The 23,361-nt window shown below is 42.5% G+C and overlaps 1 protein-coding gene across 1 annotated transcript in view; it reads right to left on the bottom strand.

The window, feature by feature from the left end:
• klf12b (Kruppel like factor 12b) overlaps positions 1–13,987 on the bottom strand; it is a 36,597-nt gene extending 22,610 nt beyond the window's left edge. The window contains 2 exon segments of the mRNA XM_026143745.1: positions 13,822–13,885; positions 13,887–13,987. Of these exon segments, the coding sequence (XP_025999530.1) occupies positions 13,822–13,885; positions 13,887–13,916 (94 nt within the window). The 5' untranslated portion in view covers positions 13,917–13,987.
• Between the last annotated feature and the right edge of the window lie 9,374 nt (positions 13,988–23,361).

Genomic DNA, 23,361 nt, shown 5'->3' on the forward strand with positions numbered 1-23,361 from the left:
GGCAGTCGGGGAGCCCTAACACTGAGTAATGAGATAACTGAGGGGTGTTGAGGAGTTCGTGTCGCACTCCTTTGACTGAAGTCAAATGTCAATCGCTTTTGTTCCCACAAAAGAATTGTTTCTAACAGCTAGTGCTTGAAGATCAAAAAAAAAAAATCAAAAAGATTAAAGATAAGAACAAAGACTGAGTTGAAACTGAAAAGAATTTGTTGGTTGTGATAAACCAATGCCTATCCAGTATCACTAAATTTGCTCTGCTGGCAGCAGGCTCAGGCAACTAGCAGTGCACTGTCCATCAGCGGTATGAGGCACTGTGTGTGGGAGATGGAGAGAAGGAGGGGTGGGGGGGTTAGAAGGAAACAGGGTAGATTAAGATCACCTTTCCATTTGCTGCTCTCTGAAATGAAATGGCCATCCCAGGTGTGTGGGGGAGTTGGATGGAGAGAGGAGGGCAGTGGAGTGTTGAGGCATCTCATTTCTCCCTCCTACAAGCCCTCCTGTCCCCACCACAATCCCTCGGTAAAAAAAAAAAGAAGGTAAAGGGAGCAGGTGAAGATTGATGTCAGTTCTAGCAGAAGAAATACTCCAAGTATACCTATTTGTGAATTTTCTGCTGTCTTTGTTTTATTGTTTGAATTTATTTGCGTGCCTGTTAATGCGTTTAACTGAATGAAGTGAAACTCCGACTGCACATCAACATCCATGACCTGAGGTTCACCATCTCCTAGTTCCCTGTTGACGGCTATTGACTGTGTACTCACTGAGGCAACAGCAAGAAGCTTGCGGGCTGCCTTAAAAAAAATGTTAAAAATTAGAATAGACAAACTTCTCTAGAAGACATCAGACATTGTGAGACCAAATGTTGACCTCATGCGCTCGTTTACATGCACATTTCCTCACTGCATACAGAATCAAAAAAATCAAAAGGAAAGCATATCAAATTAAAAACCACTGTGCCAGAAACAGCTCTGTGGCTTACTCTTGTCTTTTAGCTTTACACCTGTGCTACTAGCACGCTGCCAACACTGTGAATGAAATAATTTTATTTATGAACTGTTCAGTGTTAATTAATGGAGTTTAACAAGGAAGTACTTGACTGGCTAAAAAAAATTATATTAAAAAAAAAAGATGCATGTCGGTTGGTGGTGAACAACACTGTGACTTTGTGCAAGTGCTTGATACTGTCTCTGGGTGTTCACTCTAAGAGCACGGAAAAACATTTCTAATTTTTTTGTTGTTCAAGTAAAAGTTGAGGCTTAAACAAGCTAATGAAACCAGATTTAGTATCTAGCTGTGTGCACCATCTTTGCTTCCCTTCTCATCTTTTTCCTCTCATGTGGACATACTAGCACACACACACACACACAAATGCCACACACCCTGTAACACACTGCAACAGACGGGCCCCGCCAATGCTTTGTTCCCATGTCGAACGCCCAGAGCAACTGGGTGCATCTGTGTCACAGAGGCTGGACCTGCTGCCACGGGCTGGGATGGAAGAGGGATGGAAAAGGGTGAGAGGAAGGGAAGGGGTAATGAATAATTGGGGGGATTGGGGGGAGGGGATGGGGGGGTTACATGAGGATGGATTCAGGAAGGTGATAGGAAGAGATGGCGGGGGGGGGGGGTTGAAGAGCGCAGAGTTACTGGCAAAAGCAGTGGTTAGGAAAGCAATCACGGGGAGTTGAAGGGGTTGGAGGGGGTTGTTTAGCGGGGAGGAGGAAGGGAGGGAATCAGAGAAGGGAGAGAGGGGAGAGAGGGGATATGGACATGAGCCAAGGCCCGGTCGAGCGCAAAGCACACGGTGCAAGAATGCCAACAGACCCCCCCTCCCATCCAGTCCTCTACCAAAGGGAGGAGAGAAAGAAAAAAGGGAGAACAAGAAAGCAAAGCAAGAAATGCATTTAAAAATGTAAACAAATGCTTAACTAGTTCTATGGTAGTTGATGCGAAATAAGCATTTCCTGTGTTTTGCCCAGGCTGTCTGTTGCTGGCCTCTTCGCTGCAGCTCACTTCCCTGTTCTGTGCCCCTGGACACCCCAATGTGACACATTGGCCTGATAACCAACCTACGACTGTTAGCTCACTTGCACACTGCAGCACTTCCTCTCTTTCAAGTCAGCCAGTGCACAGAGGTTTTTGAAAACTAGTAAAGAAATACTGTAGCAATTTCTCAATAAAGAAGGTGAAATGAGGGGAAAAAACTTGCTAGACAAAGAGCTTTGGATGAGTGATACTTTTGCAGACACTGGGACATAAAGCTACTGATTTTTTTTTGCTAGCAGAGTAGACGGATCAGCCGAATCACAGCTGATTTTCAATCTCAGCCTGCTTCATGTTAAGCTGCATCTGTGCATGACCTCATCTTGTTGAACTAATTCTGGTCTTGAGAGGTACGTGCATAGTTCCTTGCTGAGTTAGTACTCGAAGAGTAACTGCGCCCAGGAAAATTATGGCATTTTATGCGGTCAAGGGCTCAACATTTGAATCTTAAACCCAATCCAGTCAGTGGTGCCCTACAAAGCTAAACACCACATAAATAATGCAATTCAAACAGGACCACTTTAGTCAGAGAACTTCTTATTTTCATTTGCAGATGACTAAGTTATACTTGGCTGCTTGGCTCTGCTCTCAGGCCTCCCCAGCAAAAGCCTTGAAGAGCACACCTCAATCCCATGCTCTTCCACATGCATAGATAGAAAACCCAAGCACTCTCAAAGGAAGAACAGCAGCACAGGCGTCAGTGACACCAGATATGATGCTGAGAAGTCAGATAAATCCATAGAGCTATTTGGGGAATGTATATAAAGAAAATCTTAGCTGTGTTAACTCATATTCATATCTGACAACAAACTGCATGGCTGGTAAAACATACAACTGACATGTCTACTTGGAACCTGGGTTTTCTCCAGGATGTCAAATGATAATTTGTGTGGGAATTAAGTGGAGTTTAAGGGATTCAGACACACAGCATCAGCTTATCCTCCATATTGCCTTCTGTGCCTGCTGGCGACTGTAAAAGACCGTAAAAAAGCGCCTGATGCATTGATTTTTGCTGGGAGTGGGGGGCAGTCAACTCATTCCTGCTTGCTACAATATAGCTGTTGATGACCAAAATGACCCTGAAGCCACCGGAAAATGTTCCCGTGCTCCTGATTGGTAGTCTGCCGCTGTTTGTCACAGTGCGCAGCGGTCAAAGTTCAAATTAGTTGAACTCTCAGCGCGCTGCGGGTGAGCCACATCGTTGCTTTGGCCAGCATGCCAACAAGCCATCGGCGCAGTAACAAACCAGTGGTGCACAGCGCAAACCATTTTAAAGTATGGATTTCACAGCGTCAATGTTCCATCATGTTTGAAAAACCGATTATGTTGATAGATATGAAAAAAACTCCCTTCAGAGCCACAGAAGGGACATAAAGATTACAAACAAATAATGCAAATAACTGTTTTCAATACGATGAGTTGACGTTTGAAATTAGCAGAGTTCCCCTTTAAGGTCTCTCATGAAAATGAGATTAAGGTACTTCCTATCTAAATAAAATCCCTTCACCAGACAGGAAAAGAGAAACACCGTCAGTGTTGATGGTGTTTGTTGATTGTCCAATGTATGTATGTGTGTTTAGGGTTCACGCCTGGATGTACTGTTTTGGACATGTTTTTTTTTTTTTAATCATTCCTGGCACTCTGTGAATGGTCTCAGAATTTCCATTTCAGAAGACGTATTTTCCTTGGCAAGAGCAGCAAGTGAAGTCTTTTGGATGCTTCTGGGACATTTTTGAACGGGGCTCAAGAGAGCAGAGAGCTACTACCTCCTTGCTCATAAAAGCGTGGACTTCTCCGACTGCAGACAAGCACAATGGCAATAAACTACAGCTTATACACCCTACCCTGTTTAAAAAAGAGAGAGAGAGAGGGGAAAAAAGTTCCCTTTAGGGTTAAAACCCCCTCAAAGATGCACTCAACTGATGCCTTTTACCTCAAAACACCCCGCCCATTTCCTCTTCGAATAAATCAGTTCCACAGAGGAAAAACACAGCTTGCTTTATGTACACAGTTATTAATAGACAGAACACACTCATCATGTGTTGGATGATTTATTTCTGGCACATATTGTGAAACTTGGGGAACTTATCAGCTCCTTATCAATTTAAAGGAAAAACTCAGAGACAGGATGAATACATAATGATTTTAGAAATAAAAGGTAAATGGGCACATTAAGGTTGTCAGCAGCAACAAAACAGAGCGATTACAGAGGTGTCACCTAATGGCTAATCCTTGTATGATTATTCTTGAAATTAAGAGTAAAAACGATATCACTGAGATGCTGCCTATCAAAAAAAAAATGATGTGTATTAAAAAAAAATTTCATAAAACCGAATACCAAATAAAGCCATGTGACAAATTGGGTCCAGGGTGCACCCTGCCTCTCGCCCCATGGCACCTGGGATAGGGTCCAGCCCCCACAAAACACTGAATTGGATTTTGGATGGTTGGATGCACGGATGTGTGGAAAATCAAATACAGAGTAGCCTGAGACAGCTCCAGAGATAGACACCCAAAGCATGTGAACAGGTTGACTGCGCCTAGCAAAGGATGAGTATTGATTTCATTGATCCAAGTGTCATAATGGTTACACCCAGCTTCAAGAAAAGCTCCAATTTGAAATTCCCCATAAAAGTCGTCGTGTTCCTAATTAAATTTAAAAAGAAAAACCTGCGCTCTGGCGACTTTGTGCGGTGTAAAGTTAAAGAAGCAACAGCAGTACCCGTGATATAAATCATTTGAAGACTTCAAATTAAATTCTTAGAAATCAGTGTAATGACGTCTGAAATTATGGAAACACTGCCATGTGTGAGAGAGAGCCACAGAGCAGTGAACTCATAGTGTTCCTCCCTGAGCCAGGCAGCTCAGCACCTGAGAGGAAACCGGCTCCATTTATAGAGTGGATGCCCATGTAAATACACAAACAACACACAGACACAGAGTCACACACTAGTAAGGCCCACGGAAGTTCCCATATTCTGGTGAATTGCCCTTGGGTCCTTGCTATTTCTGCCAGGGGCAGGGGGATCCTGTGTCAGTAATCCTGTCATGATGAGGGGGATGAGGTCGCCGGATGCAGCTCAAGTACGCTGCCTTCACCAGCACACACGCACACAGGCAGAATAATTTGTAACGACCACGACATACAGCAAGTCAGTTATGAGTGTGGTTACAATAACAAATCTGCGGTTCACAATAAAATTTCCTCAAGGTAATGAGAAGATGTCGCAGACCGGCACTGATACATGCTTTATTTAATCAAGTGAAACTTATCAAATTAAACCAAAGAGTCGACAGACCAAAGCAAGTTGCACAAGTAATAACACTTTAGCCAGATATTTCCCTAGTGCCTCTTGTTTAATGAGTCAAATGGTCAAAATATGGTTACAACAGGGCAAAAGGGAAATCTTTTATCTTTTTTTTTTTTCAGTGACTTTTTTCATTGTGAAAGATCCCCACCTCCACCATTACCACCTCCGTCCCTTCTAGGTCTTGTGAAACTGTGGGAAATGAAGAAGCTGTTTATTCTGAGAGGAAACACTCAAAGCGAAAAGAAGAGTCGGTCGCTGTCTGGTTTGTCTGTGTCTCTGTCTGTGTCTCAAATGCACTTCTTATAAAGCTGACTTCCTGAGCCCCTTTTCTGATCTACAATCTGGCTCGCAGACACTCACAAACCTCGTGACCTCTGCCTGCACCCACCGTGAACCATATTTATCTTAGATTCAGAGGCAGACACGCATGCACATAAACTCTGCAGCTCTGCCCATGAAAGAAGAATATGGATGCCCATTCAACACAAACAGCCACCCACACACACCTACAGTGTATGCACACACAAGCCGTGCACAAATACACACACACTCCTCCACATTGCTCCAGAGAGAGGTAAACAGAAGAGTCTGACATCCTCTTGCATCATGTGCCTCAAATGCAGCAGAGAAACAGCTAAACAAGCTGTGACCGTGACAGCGCTAAAGTGAGGTGGCATTACTCAAGCAAGCTCCGACTCCCAAGTCAAAGCAATTTGTGACACCATTCTAGACTATTTATGTCCAATTGAAGGTCATTTTGATGAAATCGTGAGAAAGAATAAGTTAAATGTTCAGTATGAAAGCTGGATCGAGTTTGGTGCTAAGGAAACCACAAATAGACACCACAAAACAGCTCCTGAAGAGATAGTTTACTATGAGGTCTTCTTGCTTCAGCATAATCCGCTGACCTCTCAGAAACACCGTACACATGCATACACACTCACTCACCTCAGTAAATGCAGCACGGTCAGTGGCTGTGCATCTAAAATAGCCTCTGACACAAAAACCTCACTTGTACCAAAGGAGGGGGAGGTGGAGCCAAGCAAACCAGGGTAAACGTGTGGAGCACTTGGCTTAGCCTTTCAGGAAGATACTCTAATATTCTGTGTATGTTTATACCACCATACGGCTAAACTGTACACGAGAGTGAGATACTGTGAGGCTGGTTGACTGCAGTGGATCAATATAAGATGCACTCGGTGCCTCTGTACCAGTCTCTTATTTACTTTCAGTTCACAGGTCCTTGGTTGAGGTGACCACACTGCGGTACTTACTAATCATCTCGAAAAGACCGAACAGCATCGCGGGCACATTTCTGTACAGCATTCACCGTGAATAAAAAATGAAAAACCGGTGAATATATTTTTATTGATGCTTTACAGTGGGAGGCCGCCATAGAAGGGAAATATAAAGCGTTCTCAGTGTTGTAAAGGTGTTAAGCAAGTGAACCTTGTGGTATTTTGCCATTTCTCAGCGCTCGTGAAGAAGTTATAGCTGCTTTCAACATGTTGAAAATGAGTGTAAGGGTGAAACCCTGCTCTAATTTCCCACACTGAACTAATGGATTAGTTCAGTACCCTCACAAAAAAGCAACAAAAAAAATCCTTTCCATCAACTCTACCACCACTAACCACCCACATGTTTACCACCCCCACCCACTCTCACCTGCCCGAAGGGATGCCAGCACACTCGACCCTAATGGCGAATTCTTTGTGTAGGCTACTGTCTCTTATCCCCTAGGCTCTGGTAGCGTATGTGTGTGTACTTGTGTTCCAACATGTATGTCTGAATGTGATTCCCCTTCCCCCAACATATGCACTGTGTACATACTGCTCCCAATGGCCTGTCTTCCGAATGCATCACAGCACACGTGCATTCTCAAAAAGATCGACCTAGATGTTGTACAATAACTGTACAATGCAAGCATGCCAAGGCACCAATACAGTGACTCATCTACTACTGTATCTACTGTAAACAACTCATGTAGAAATAATATCATCTCAAACAGTGAAACACACACTCTTATTTTTTTTTCACTTGTCTTCCTTTGCCCTTTTTTCTCACTCGCCATCTCTTACATCCAAACAGCGGCCTGCATGCAGGCATATATGCGAGCGCACGGGCAATTTTCTCGTGGCTTTTTTTTAATAGCCTTTGCAGAGTCCTCCTGATGCAGCTTCACAAAGTGTCGCGACTATCTAACCCTACTTTTTGCTGACACAACCAAATCCACCCCAACGCACAGCACATGGAAATTGACAATAACGGACCAAGCAAAACATTCCAACACACTGACACTTATTACATCAAATGCGCGCAGCTATTTTCGCTCACCGAGTTTTTCCCCTTGGTTTGACCCATTCCAGCTCTCCAATAACACTCAATAAAAGCCAGCAGCTGTGTTTACCTCTATTACTCATCTACTCACGCCTTCACTTCGATTACTGCTCCTCTCTTTTTAAGCCGACGCTGTGCCATGTTGATACCTGGCTGAAGCAGCTAATTGAGTAGAGCTATGGCCTGTAGTAGGAGCCTAAATTCAGCTGTGTAGAAATGCCACAGCCCTCCAAATGGATTCCACATGCTGTTTACATAATTTCGTTTCCTAACAGTTGACCTACAGTACAACTGGAAACAAAGTTCACAGTGATCCACGCAGCATCCTTACACAGGTCTGTAGAAACCATCTGCATGGAGGATAGAGAGAAGCAACTCCCAAAAGATTCTGTGAAGGGGAAAGTCTCAGAAATGATCCAAAACAGACTGAAAATGCTGACTTTGAATACTCTCCCATCCTTCTTTCTTGGCTTCCTTCCTTTTCTTCTCTCCTCCTTTAACCAGCCATATTTGGCTAAAATCAATCGCACGCTAGTTTGAAAGAGGAAACGTCATCGCCTATAGACGGGCCTTCCACTGACATACCTTTCTATCCTAGCCATGGAAACATGTCGAGCGACCTCAAATCAGAGTCTGGGGGCAAGCTCTGCAACATGAGTCACTTCCAGTAAGCAGTGAGTGTGCTGCTCTAGCGATTGTGTCATTACTCAAAAGGAAAAAAGAAAAAAAAAACTTGGATCAATACACCGGTCAGACATCATTTGAAAAAATCTGCCTGTCTTAATACGTTTTTTGCTCTATCAAAATAAAAACTTGGTTCCCCACGATAGCTTTAACAATAGGAGACTCCTTATAAGTATACAACCAGGGATGAGGTTAACAATGCTTAAAATGATCTTGGACAAGCTGGAATCTTTCATGTTAGATTGTAGAGCCTTCTGATTTTTTTTCTTCACTATTTATACTATCAACCTCAGAGTCCCTGGCTGTTGCACAATACTTTCCGTGCTTTCTCTCTCCCTCTCTCTCTCTCACCCCTCTCTTTCTGCTCACTAAACACACATGCTCTTGCACTCTGTGTACACCCTTAACTTAATTTGGTAAACAAACGGGGGCTGGACACTCGGGTCGAAGGTTGAATCCACAAGAGAATGTGCAAAGGGAAAGAACATTTTGTCATTTCTAGGATTATGAAATACCAGTATAGGGACTTCAGCTCACTAACATCACCTACAGATGTTTCTTTTTGTTTTTTAATGTCGCTCACAGTAAGTTCACGACAGCCACCGCTGGATGAACGACGAAGCGACACAACGATTCCTTTCTCTTTCCTTTAATTGAATCAGCTTTTGCGTTTTCTTTTTTGGCTCACATGATAGTTTGATGTAAGAAGGTGCCAACATATCCTGGATTGAGAGCTCGAGAGATGAGAAGCAATTTTCGGAAACTGGATCTGTATGTTATATATTGGGTCCATACTCTAACCTCTCTAATTTTCCTCTCACCCTGGCCTTGGATTACAGTAGAGACCCACATTAATCCAGCCATATAGTGCGCTGCAGTCTATCTGCAATCAGTGCTGATACACTCCATAACACCCACTTGGATCAATGAGCAGTCAGTCAATATGGCAGCAGTTAACCCAGTTTATTAGCCCTAATGCAGGAAATTTCATCTTCTTAAATACAAATTTGAGCCTATGTGTTGTTAGCATGAACAAACCAGAGCAAAGCACATCTTCCTGAAAGATTTGATCTGTCAACAAGCAGCCAATTTGTGCGTCCTGATACGTGGCTGACAGAGGTTGCCTTTAAAGGGGGGAATCCTGCGGAGCAATTAAATATCCTGGGCAGAGCGGTGTTGATGGACAGATAGAGTCTATCCGTTGGTGATTGGCTTTTTAATTGAGTCCCCCCCACCTGTACCGATCCTTATCGTAAGCCTTTGGACCATGTCTTGGGGTGGGGGTTGAGCTACTGAAGGAATCAGATTGGCAGCACCAGCTTTATACAGTTGTGGAGGAAAACAGCAAGACGTGTGAGACATCAAATCGTTCATGTCAATGTTGGCATAGTCGGTGTGCTCTCAAGATTTGCATTCTATTTGTGACAGCAGCGGTGGGTTTCAGGGGTTGGGTGCGCTCAAAAGCAGGCACAGGTATGCTAAAGAATACCATTTATAAATGCAAATGTTTAACCTGACATGTTGAGCATTTTAATCAGCTGCCTCTCCAGTGTTTCTTTCACCTACCACAATTGGATGGGCTCCAACTGTAGTAGTGACACATGCAGCAGTCTCCAAATACTGCAGGTCTCAGTAAAAGTGGCTCTCCAACTTACAGTGGATCTCCAGATCTCCCCATACCAATATGGGCAGCTGCCATCCAAGATGATGCCCGGGATGAGAGCAAAGCAGCTGAATAATTTTGCCAGCACAGCAGTAAACCAGCAAAGCATGACACAGGAAGGATGGGGCTAGGTGGTTAGTAACAACTGAACCTTTAAAATAAGAGCGAGATGATTGTCCACTTGCACAATAATGATGTATATCGTCCTTTCAGACAGACGATAAGAATCACAAAAATGCTAAAATGAGTCATGAGACATTAAAATATCTGTACAGCCTGCCGATATCTATGTAAAGTCTATTTGTGGGAAAACCTGATGCTTCAAGCAAAAAACTAGAAAATAAAAAAATAAGGAAACACCCCAAAACAAAATAAGTCAATTTTCAGAGCATTCTGCAAGTTGCAAGAGTTATGCTTGCTGTCCTTCAGAAGCAAATGTCAAAGATGAATAAAAAAAAGTACATACAGCGATGGGTGGATGGATGATTAAAGTAAATTTGAACACCGAAGACAAGTGTCAGTTCCCAGTTTTTTAACGGACAGCCACTGCCATCATTGTTCTTGAACTCTTAGTTATTACTATAAACAGGGCATTGAAGAGACACCAATATATCCACTGTAATCATTTTTCCAGCTAGTTTCATGGAGAACCAGGGGGTCTCCAGATCATAGACTGGACAGAATTACAGTCCTTGCTTTTTGCCTGCTGGGGTCTCCAGTCCATCAAAGGTCTAACAAAAAGACCCTAACAGCCTTTCACACTCACGCTCACCTGTACAACCGACTTTGAAATCAACACTTATATCAAGCATCTTTTTGGACTGTGGGAACATACAGAGCATCTGGAGAAAACCCATGAAGTCACAGACAGAATACGCAAGATCGAGACAGAAAGGACACCGACAGGTTCAAGCCCAAACTTTCTTGCTGTGACGCAAAAGTGCTAAACAGTCATTTTGAACCCAAACCATGACCTTTTACTAACCCACTCATTTTTTCTAGCTAAACATACATCCTCACAGTAAGCCACAAACAGCAACATCCTTTCGATACTGCTGTCAAACCAGCTAGTGCAGGTTGCATGTTGCTTTAGGGTAAACATTAAAATATATACACTAACTGGTCAACATTTCTTTTTCTTCTTCTTTTTTTGTTACTGCTATCTGAATGTCTGGATTAAGTCACAAGGAACACTGACCTGTTTATCATGTAAAGTGACCTTTACATGATAAACATTCAGACAGGTCATTTAACTCTTCTGTTATCATCCAAATGTACTACAGTTCATTTGAACTGTTCTCAGTTCACCGCATTATTATATGCTACACTGAAGTGAGTAGTGTTGTCAGTGAAGTTAATACTTTAGCAGTCAATGAAGTCATTTTTACAGAAATACAGGCTCTGACTGTGTTTCAGCAAGAAGATGGTCTTGATTAAGACAATATATCACATGCACTGTGCAGGCTTCCCTTACATGCAGGCAGCAGTAGCATGATCAAATACAGAATGTACAAAGGCTTCTAGCATCAGCAGCAAAGTGGGCATGTGATGAAGACTTCGGGACCTGGACTGCAAAGTCTCTGTTTTCCTCAGTCCACACTAAAACACAGTGCTTGAATTTTCTACACTGCTTCATAATCCAGGCGTACTGTGAACGCTGGGTAAAGACACAGCAAAAGTTATGCATTTTAAAATGTTAACCAGTTATTGTGGCCATTGCCTCAGGGATTATCCAGCTTAAAGACTTTCTGTTGAAGACCTGTTCATACATACACTGAACCCCCTAATTATAGCTACATTATCTAGCGCTTACAATGGCACTCTGACCACAGATGTGGTTCAGTGCTACAGTAATTAACCTTAAAGAGTTTATTTTCAAATTTCTTTCCAGATCATAAATACTGTTATCACAAATAAGCCTTCAGATCCGTGACATTCCAGACTTACGTGATTTGGATGATCAAGACGTGCAGATGTTTGTGTGCTGTAAAGAGACACTTTCAGGCATCTAATGTGATTCCTTGCCGTGTACACACAGTGTCGAAAGTCTGCTCTACATGTGTGATATCAGCCTGCTTATTCGTGCACAGGCAGAAGGCCTTATTGTACATGGATTTAAGCGATACTTTAAATGGGCACTAATCTCCCTCGCTCAACACCAAGGAGCTGCAGAGCTGCAGGGGGTCTCATCCTCACACATCCACACACACACATATATATGCCCACACCTTCCCTTCCTCTTTCTTTCAGATATATATATATATATATATATATATATATATGGACAGAGAGAGAGACCCCGGACGCATAGTTAAAGGCAAGGTAGGGCCTCTCCACATCGCTAGGGTAAAGTCACACAGGTCAGTGCTTAGTTTCCACATCAAACCCAAGAGCAGAGGCCAGAGTCTCTACCACCCCCATCCCCACCACCACCTTTCTCTCTCCTTCCCTCCCATTCTCTCCACACACATACTCCCCCCTCCTCCTCGTCCTCCCCCTCTCTGGATGTACAAATGCCTTTGCTGTCAGCTCTGCCCTGGTCCCCTGTAATTGAAAATAACAGCCAAGGGCCAGCCCCCGGCCACTCTCTCCAGCCTGGTGGCTCTCTGCCCCTGTGACAGCCACCCATCAATACCAATGACTATTACCCTGGAAGTGAGAGCGCTGGCGATGACATCCAAGACACCACCCCTGCAACACTCCCACACACACACACACACACACACACACACACACACACACACACACTCATATATACACACACCCGAGTGTCCTTCCTCCGCTATCCAACCCTCCCAATGTTTAACCCATTCCTAACAGCCTCGTTCCTCTGTTTCTAAGCTGCTACAGTAGACAAACAAGCCCGTCTCTCTCTTTCACACACAGACACACACACACACACACACACCATAACGCTGCACACAAATGCACACCCACACGCACACAACTCTCTTAAGACATGCACGAAACTCTGACAAGCAGCAAACTTTTTTTTCCACTGAGAAGTGCCGAGAGTTTTTGCAGCGCAGTCACACTCACATCCCCCACTAAGACATTCAGTCAGTGTTATTCTACAAGACTCCTTCACTGATAAGCAGATATGTTTGAAGTTGCATTGGACTTGTGAGAGATAAGAGACTTGAAACACAGGAGGTGCCTGCGCTGCAAAAGTGTGGATGCTGCCCATGTCCCCGGTTGTCCCGAGTATATAAAAATCAGCTCTCTTTTTTTTTGGCCTCTTTTATGACAGCTTATTAATTGACACTGACAATAAAGAGTTGTCCAGTCAGCTACATGCGGTATCTCTTGTCTCCCCCCCCACTACCTTCTCTACTGTCAAACACCAAACACAATACTATAGGTGATCTGAGTTGTCATTTGCTTTGACAGAGCAATGACAGCTGGACGAAACGCATTGAACACAAGCACAAAGCCCAGCAACGTGACAAATGAAGCACATAGCAGCAGCCAGCAGAGGAACAGGACAAGAAAATTGCACAGACCTTGTCAGAAGCTGCAGAGCCGTGGAGACTAGGAGACTGTTTTCCTTTCTACAGTCCTCTCTGTCTCGTCTCCTCCTCTCCTCTTCTCTCCTCTCACTCTGCGCGTATGTACGTGTGTATGTGTGTGAGTGAGTGTGTGTGCGATAATGTGTGTGAGTGTGAGTGAGTGTATGTGAGTGAGCAGCTCCCTCCCCTTCTGCCTCTCAGCTGCTCGGCTCAGGCAGTTCTCAGGAAATGAATGAGAGCGCACAGAGAACTGTTGTACTTGCAAATGACTTACCCCGAGTCACATGATCCGCTAAATGTAGGGTGGGCCGGTGGGTGGAGGCTTCATAAGCAAAAGGGAAGACAATATACTCTAAGCTTTAACAGCATGCATCGAATTACATGGGGCCCCTCAGGGGAGGTTTCCGACGCGTCCGCTCTAAACCAGTCCAAACTCCCTCCAGTGCACACCTCCCGGAGCGCAGCGGAGAGTCCTGGGCTGGGGTGAGCACCGGAGCACCTCCCCGTTTAAAGGGGACGGAAACGAAGGGGGTAACAGTGCATTAGTTCAACTTGTTTTATTCGCAATGCATCAGTTTGGGTTGTGATAATTAAAAGGACAAAGTTTTTACACGCGCGTCTAGTAATTACACCCACGGATACAGTAATTATAAATACAAATGAACCGATGTGGTCAGTGAACCGATTTGTGAATAGAAAAACGAACTAGTGAACATTTAGTTTAATTTTAAATCTCATCCAAGAGCAAGGAAAAACAGCAAAATCACATGAGAATTTTTCGTTCTTCTCTGATTCAGTGACGATCAGTGTCTCAAGGGAATAACTGGCAGATTAATACATGAACACGAACATTTATTGATGCAAAAATGACTTAAATCCTTAATCTTCATAAATCAGAATTGTGACTGAAAAAATATTGCAGTGTAGAATACTTTGCTTCTCATCATTAAAGCATATGTCCTATTATTTATTTATTTTTATTGTACTTACTACTTATACTTATTGCATTTATTGCACTTATTAGCATAATAAAGCCTAAAAATCTATTTTAAAAAGTCAAATAAATGTATATATATATATATATATATATATATATATATATATATATATATATATATATATATATATATATATATGTAGAGAGAGAGATCAGTGCTTTGAATGATCACCGGTATTGATTACTTCCACTATTTATTCATTAACAGTTTAATGTCATGAAATAGTAATTAATGCTTAATTAATGCTACCCTTGTTGTGCATCCATATATATATATTCGCTTATTAAAATAATCTAAATAAATAAATAAATGAAGTGACCATCCAGATTATTAACGATAATTTTCTTGTTGATTCGAGTATCACTTTATCAAATCAATGTTCCACTTTAACCAACTGAATTCATAAAATCTCACAAGACATGTGCACGCACAGTGTAAGACTGTTTTAAAGCACCCCTGTTTCCCTCGTCTTTTGGGGATTATACTATCTGCAAGTAAAACACAAAAGGCATTTCTGCCCTCGCTTAAAGTGAAAAGATTTGGATAACATGCAGGAATATAATAAGCAGCTAAGCCACTGTAACCACGTCAGTTTTGCTCTTGGTATAACTGAGCTTAATGAAAGGTATCTCTGTGGTATGAGCGGCTGATGCTCATACCCCTCAGACCCACTCCCCTGAGAGCTCTAATTAAGGTAAAGGAAGCAGACTCATCTGCATGGCTGATGGCGCTCATGCCACTTTACATGGTGCCAGCTTTATCGTGGAGCTGACTGAAAGAGCCAGAGATGATAAAGAACGAGAGAGAGAGAGCGTTGAAAAAAAGACTCTTTACTTTAGTACAGTGATCCAACTGCAACCCACTTAATATTCATTCTGTTTCACTTCAGATACTGTATGTCCTCTGTTTGCAATCAATGGAGGATAAAATGGCTGGATGGATATGAGAGGATGGAATGAAATGGATGGAGAGAAAGAAAGACTGGACTAATAAGGTTGAGTAGGCTGGATAAAGGGATGGCCTGGGTGTGCTATATGGGTGAATTCTGTGGCTGTCTCCTATTGGAGGGGTTGGTTGAATGAATAAAGAGAGATGGGACGGTGTGGCACTGACGTAAAATGTAGCCGTATATAATCTCAGGCTGCAGACCTGCTCTTCTTATCTCTGCAATGACTTTTTCCATCAGTTGTACAAGTGCTTTATATGTTCTTATCCAGAGATAATACAGCCTATTGAAATCATGGTTAAACCTGTTGGGGTTGATGCTATTTTTACTTAAAGTACCCTAATGATTATAAGTGACTTACAATGTATTTAGTGTTGTCAAAAAGCATAGCTACATATCAATTATGCAATTCTCTAGTCTAGTTACATACTTTCTGACATTCAAAGTATAAGCATGCGAAAACATGCATGTATGGTGAAAACATTAAGTATTGTGTCTTTTTCTGGATAACAGCAATGACACGCTGTTATCCAGAAACCCAACTGGGAAATGATCAAGTTTAAAGATACGGTTGTATTTAAGGTCAATGCAACAAGTGTTGCAAAACACAACTAAAATCCCTCTAGTGTTAGACTATCTCATTACCTGTCACGCATTCAATGACCTTGTGCCATGTTTTACGACAGACTAATGGCTGTTCATCTTCTTGATTACACTGACACATGAGAATGGTCAGCTACAGATTCATGTGACGTTGCCAATCTCAGAGATAAATTTATGTGATGAGCGAGCTGGCTATTAGGTGCTTTGAAGGCCCTCCGTGTGTGATGGAACACTAATGTAACATCAGCCGTAAGGCCCGGCGATGATCCTTATAATGACGTCCCGAGGAGCTATTTCAAATGAAATCCTTGCTCTGTAACTGCTGCCCCAGGAGTCCTGGCATGTGTTGAAGGAAAGACGGCAGAGTGGAGCGCACACAGGCGCTCCGAAGGAAGAGGAAGGAGGTGGAGTGTGGATGGAAGAGAGGAAGAGCAAGGGGAGAGAGGATGATGGGAGATGGTCTGAGGGACGCTTGCGGGGAGGGGGTGGGATGAATCAGGCACGCAAAGGGAGGTGTGCGAAGGGGGCCTGGCGCTTGATTCGGGAATCTCAGTTCCATCGTGGTGCCCCAGCAGAGCTTGTTAAACACCTGAGACGCGAAAAGCTCTCCCAAGGCTACGCCAGCTCTAGACAGGTTGCTAACGTGTCACCCTCGGGTGGGATCAGTTCAAAGAAGGCGTGGGTGTCTGGGGGATCATTTATGCAGCATAATAAGCAGTAAGACATCAAGAAGAACATTATGATTGCACTCCTCTCCCTTGCATCATCTGACCCAATCTCATCAAATTATTGTAACACCATTCATCATTTAGTCACACACTACAAAATGTCTACACTGAGGGGGCGGGCGATCTCAGCGTGCAGAGGAAGCCTGGAAAAAAAAAAATCTGTGCGTGTTGTGAAATGCTACAAGTGAGGGATGTGATGCTCTCCTCCTGTTCTCCCTGGCTAAACTTTAGACTCTGGACTCAAAAGATCAGTCGTGTCAGATGAAGAAATAGGGAGCAAAGAAGCTAAAGTCAACCTGTTACAGCGCAGTAAAGCGGGAAGGAATGGGGAAGGGGATGAGGGTTGCTGAGAGGATAATAATAAATACTACAAAGCCACAAAGACACATTCCTTTCACTTACTTTCGTTTCTTTTCCTTTTGACTCAGAGAACACTGTAAAATATAACTTCTACCCCATTTTAAAATATTTCACCGTGGATTTGAAAAGCATAATGAACACAGGCACAAATAAGAAATATGTGATAAAAAAGAGTAATTGTGAGAAGACTCCGAGTAGAAGAATCAGCTTGAAACCTTGAAACTGGAATGGTCAAAAATACATATTCATGCTGTCAGACAGCCACGGTTTGTAAGTGCTCACCTCTGGAGCCTGTCTTTATCCCCTGCAGACCCACGCTGTTCCCACTGTGAATACTCAACACAAATGGGCTACACAAAATGACAAGCGCTTGCTCTCAGCTTCACGAATCAAGGTTTTCTCTCCTCCAAAATGAAATTGAAGCAGTACATTGGGCCGGCCTATTTGTCTGCTTGCCACAGTACTCGCACAGTGTTGTCAATTTTGACAAAAGTTTGGCGACTGATGCATGTGTGATGAAAAATATTCATATTTGAGTATGGTACTGTTAATCTACATTACACAATAGCTTGTACACATGTTAGAACAGCAGAGAAAATACTGCATTTCACACCTGCACACAACCTTGTTCTCAATTCAACCACAGTAGCATTTCACAGTATGGAGCTGTGCTAACTGCTCCCTTGCTAGATCTGTAAAATAACATGCATTATTGTTTCTTGCAGTATACTGTGAGAATATAGAAACATTAAAACCTTTAACCTAAAATAATACATGTTAGAGTCAGCTGTGTTCAGTAATTGGATTTTTTTTTTTGGTTGTGACAATAGCAATAAAAACATTAATGGATATGTCAATAACATATTTGTCATTTAATGCACAGCAGCTGCTTGTATACATCAAAACATTGATAAATATAGGGATTGTTATCCCTTTGTCACCAATGCATGTGTTTGATGTATTTCATTCATAAGTTTGCATGCTATCTATCACATATGACACATTTATTTATCACACATTCTTAACATTTTATTAGGAAAATGCAAAATAGGTGCATAGGGATTGTTTTAAACATCTGCAAACACAGATGAAAATGTAGTATATGAGGAGAAATTAGGGTTTGTACAGTTCAAGATTTGTTTGTCATACAAGATTTTGTATGACCGCTGTCCTTCTTCAACACAGCTTGAACTCGAGCTTTCTTGTTATTTCTTAAAGTAGTCTTCAGGAATAGTTCTCCAGGCTTATTAAAGGACATTCAAAGCACTCCTTTGGATGTTGACTGCTTTTTTGTTCTGTTCTCTGTCAAGATGATCCCACACTGCTTAAATAATGTCGAGGTCCAGGCTCTGGGGAGCCCAATGCATGACTGATAATGTTCCAGTGTGTGCATTTTCTGTCCAGGTATGCTTTTACTACATTGGCAGCACGTTTGGTATCATTGCTGTGCTGTAAAAATGAAGCCATTGCCAATCAGATATATTCCAGATGGTATTGCATGGTTAATCAAAATCTGACGCTACATTTCTGCTTTCATAATTTTGAAAAGATCTCCATCACCGCTGGCTGAAATGTAGCCCCAAATCATAAAGTGTAGAGACTCACTGTTATACAGTTCCCTTGACTTCCTATTGCCAGTCATTTCAACCCAAAGTTTCAGATTTGCATAAATAACCTGTTGCCACTGATTTTCTGTCCGGTTCATGTGTGAAGAACACAAATGGGTTCTGCTGTAGATTGTTTTAGGCCTCCCATTTCTTCTTTTAGCACCTTTTATCCAGTTTCCTCAACTTTCTGAAGGATACACTGCACACAGTTCTGAAATATGCCAAGTTTTTGGCTAATGGCCTTTTGGGAATTACCTTGTTATTGCAAAAATACTATTTTATGCCTGTCAAATTGTGTTATGTTTGGCATTTTTAATCGATTTAACTTAAGAAATGGGAAAAAATGATGTGTTTTTCTGACAGGCTGCTGGTAATAAAGTGCCCAAAGACACAATTTAAAATAAAAATGATCAGGTACAAGGACTAGACTGAAAATGTCATGCCCAAAACACTTTGAAAGACCTTCAGAAAGCCTGGAGAACAATAAGAAGACAAGAAAATCCAGCTCATTATAAATATATGAAGGGTGGCTCAAGACTTTAGCACAATATTCTATATGATATAGAATGTTAACCTGTCCCTTTCTGCAACCTGATGCAGTCCCAACAAACCAGACATGTTTGAATTATTGTTATAAAAAAAACAACAACAACCAAAAAAGGCTGTTTGGGGCATTTTTAAGTTGTCTTCTCTGTATTTTAGCTATAAGAGGTTTTTCAAAGCCCCAGTGTAATTTCTCTGACTTGTTTCAAAAGATTGCTGAATTTAAACACAGAAGGATGCCAACTAAGAGGTTAGATGTGGGAGTGGATGCAGTGCGTATAACTCGAGAGTATGTACAGTACTGTGCATAAGTGCGTGGCCAAGGTTTATGCCTGCACTGGGAACTCCACCCCCAAGCTCTTAAATGCATTGATCCAGGAGCTTGATTGCAATCACTGATGAAGAGTGTTATAAGGAGTAAATTATCGTGCGTTCATGTGCATCTATTGTTAGCTAGTTAATAAGTTCATTCAAAGCATGTTCAACTGCATGTTCTGTGACAATGGTTTGCTTTTTATTTTGTCAGAAAAGATACACAAGAAACCAGAAATGATTCCAAATAAGGCCCACAACTGGAAAATAATAAGTACCATTCATTTCAGTATTTGCTATTGCAGCAAGTGGAAAGGATCCTGCAAGCATGGTAAAGAAGGTAAGATAGTGTTACAGAAAGGAAGAGTAAGGAGAAAATGAGTACCAGTGACAAACCAAAAACAAAAAGGACAATAAACCAGAAATACAAGGAAAATGACAGTGAAAATGATAAATCCAGAAGAAAGGTAACAGAGAAACAGAGTGTTAGGACATCTGCTTGCTCAAGGGCCTCACTTGGTCTGGGTCTTATGCATGTGTGTGTGTTTTTCCAGGCGACCGTACACCTGCACAGACTGAGTGGGCTGGCTCAGTGGGCTGGCGTGGAGCTCCGTGGATCCCCCTCCAGGCCAGTTCTCTGTCAGGCCCTGCCAAGGTCAGCTGCCTGCCAGTGGGTGGGTGGGGGTGGCAGTGGCAGGGGGCAGGGAGGGGGAAGCTTCATCAGCATGGCCACCGGGGTTTCAGAACACTGTGTCTAATAGCAACCGCAATGCTTGCACACACAAGCACCCCTAGAATGAACTTTAACACCAATACAAGCAGATCCTGAGGAACACACGAGCACGAGTTGATAGGAACACATTCAAGGAAGTAGAAGAGATTTTTTTTTACCCTGCAAATAAGATAAAACAAAAGAAACTATAGCTACAAAAACAAGGAAATAGTTTAGATTCATTGACAAAGTAACTATATCTACTGAACTTAAGAGAATGAAAGGTTTGCTAGGAAAGTAACAAGGAGACCTGTGTGTTTTAAAACTGCAAGCTCTGTATTATGTCCATTCCACAGCTATCACTTACCTGGATCGTCTTACTGGGTGGCTAGAACCAGGGTGGAGTCTGTGATACTCAAGCCATCCTGAATACCTGACTCACTGATGCACAAATAAGAAGTTCAGCAAGTAATATAATGAAAAAATATACACTGTTGAAAACTTACAGCACTAACCCTGGTAAAAAGTTATCAACTAAGTATTGAAAAATATCTTTACATTACTATAAAAATGATTGGACTATATTAGATGATGCATTTTTCAAACAAAGCAATAAAAAGAAAGAAAGAAAGAAAGAAAGAAAGAAAGAAAGAAAGAAAGAAAGAAAGAAAGAAAGAAAGAAAGAAAGAAAGAAAGAAAGAAAGAAAGAAAGAAAGAAACCAGGACTGATTGATTTATTTTGATCATCAGAATCTGTCCCACATGACTTGGGGAAAGCTATTCACAGAGTGCTCATTACACCCACTTGCAATTGACAATCACCTGACAACCAAACCTATGTCTTTAAACTGTGGAAGAAAGCTGCAGTGCCAAGATCAAGGCCACACAGGCGAAAGGGAATCACAGTCATGATAACAGCGTAGACACACAGTCCTAGATACCGCTCTAGCAACACTGGTTGTGAAGAAAAAATGCATATTCCCAGACTCATTGGCAAGTGGTTGGTGACAGTTGCTGGGAAAATGATTATTAAAACCCAGGTCATTGATCAGTCTCTAAGGGTGTAGAGACCTAGAGACTGGTCAATGACCCTGTGGGAAAAATGTTTACTCCCTGACCACTTGGCAAAAAAAACTTATTGCCATTGCTTTTGTTGCTGGCAGATTGCCAGCCTTACTTTGCACTCCAACTTCTCTGCAAACATTCGCCACACTGCTTTTAATATAAGATGGGGAACCAGCTAGGAGAAGTTAATGGTACAACTATAGTCACAATTCAAACTTACTTATTAAACATACTTTTAAAGTAAAAGTTTCACCTTTTAAACTCTGTTGGTTACAGCGCTGAGGCACAATTTTGATTCCCAGTTTGCATTTCACAACTGCTTTGCTAGTACTTAGGGAGTGTTTCCAGAAAAGTCTGGGCCTTGAACGCTAGTTAAATCCAATTCAGTTCAAATGAAATCAAATCACAACAACAGAAAAAAAGTAATGATCCTGTATAATACAGAGAAAACAGAGAAAATCCCAACAACCAGATGACCCCCTATGAGGAAGTGCTTTGGCGACAGTGGGAAAGAAAAACACGAAGAAACCTTCTGCAAAACCAGCCTCAGTGGGTGATTGCCATGTGCAGCGACTGGTTGGGGTTCAGGGGAGAAAGATAGGATAGAGACACACTGTGGAAGAGAGCCAGAGACTAATAATAACTAATGATTCAATGGTGTACAAACACATAGTGAGTGAGAAAGATGAGTGAAGAGGAAACACTCAGTGGATCATAGGAAGCCCCCAGCAGCCTAGACCTATTGCAGTGTAACTCAGGGAAGATTCAGGGTCACATGATGTGATGTGATGAAAAGGATTTTAAATTCAATTATGGAATTAACAGGGAACCTGTTAAGAGAAGTTAATATGGGAGAATATGGTCACAATTAAAAAGTTATTTTTCCCTTTTTTTTGGACTGATGTACCTTTACACAGGTCACTGCAATTTTTTACAGGAAAAAATGTGGCAATTTGTTACAGTGTAATTAACATCAAATGCATCAGTGGAAGGGTTAAATGCATTACTTCGGCACTTTACTAGACTTGTAAAGTGAGTTTTAAGTAGAAGACAGATGAAAGATTAGCCTCATCATAGAGCAGTGGAGACACCTACGTTGTATGGAAGCACTGAAGCAGTTGTTCACTGCCACTCTTCCACATCCCCCCACTGCTGTCAACCCTGTCATCAACACTGGTGCGTGTGTATGTAACTAGCTGGGGCTGATCAGCCACCAGAGCCCTCAGTATTGCTCTTTTGTTGCTCTTTTTCCAGCCAGCAGCCCTCTGATTTTGACGAGACCTTGTGCTGTTCCCCCTTTGGCAGCTGGACCCCCACTCCACCCCCCCACCACAGACATCCCCCACCTCACCTCCTTACACCCATCACCTCCGTCCCCCCTCACCTTCTTCCCCTCTCCTCCCTCCCAGGGTTTGGATAGAGAGGGAACAGCCAGTGCTCTCCAAACACAAGGACAGAAGCTGCCAGCAGGTAGCCATGGCAACAGTTTCTCTCTCACCCGCCACTTCCCCGCTCGGTAAAAGGGAGTGTGGAGAATCGCAGGGCCCCTCTCTCTCCTCTCTGTGCTCTCTCACAGCCCAAATTAGACGGGTCACAGTGTTTTTCTGGCACCCGTTTAAATAATCATAGAGAAGGATGTGCATAGAGAGAGAGGGTGGAAGAAAGAGAGGTGAGGCGGGGGCACGCCAAGGAAGTAGAATGGGGGTGTTAATCAAAAAGAGGCAGATTGCTGCACAACAAATGATTTCTTTTTTCCAGACATAAGACTGTGGTGGGTGTAGACAAGGATGCTTGAGATATTTGCAAGCCATGGTACAGAACCTACCTTGCTAATGCAAGTGCACGCGAGGAGGCTCGAGTTGTAATAATTTCAATTGCAGCTTCGTGGTGAGAGGATGTAAATGTCTGGGAGACAAATCAGTTCCTCGTTACGAGCTTTC

Source organism: Astatotilapia calliptera, chromosome 16, assembly GCF_900246225.1.
Source record: "Astatotilapia calliptera chromosome 16, fAstCal1.2, whole genome shotgun sequence".
NCBI lineage: Eukaryota > Metazoa > Chordata > Actinopteri > Cichliformes > Cichlidae > Astatotilapia > Astatotilapia calliptera.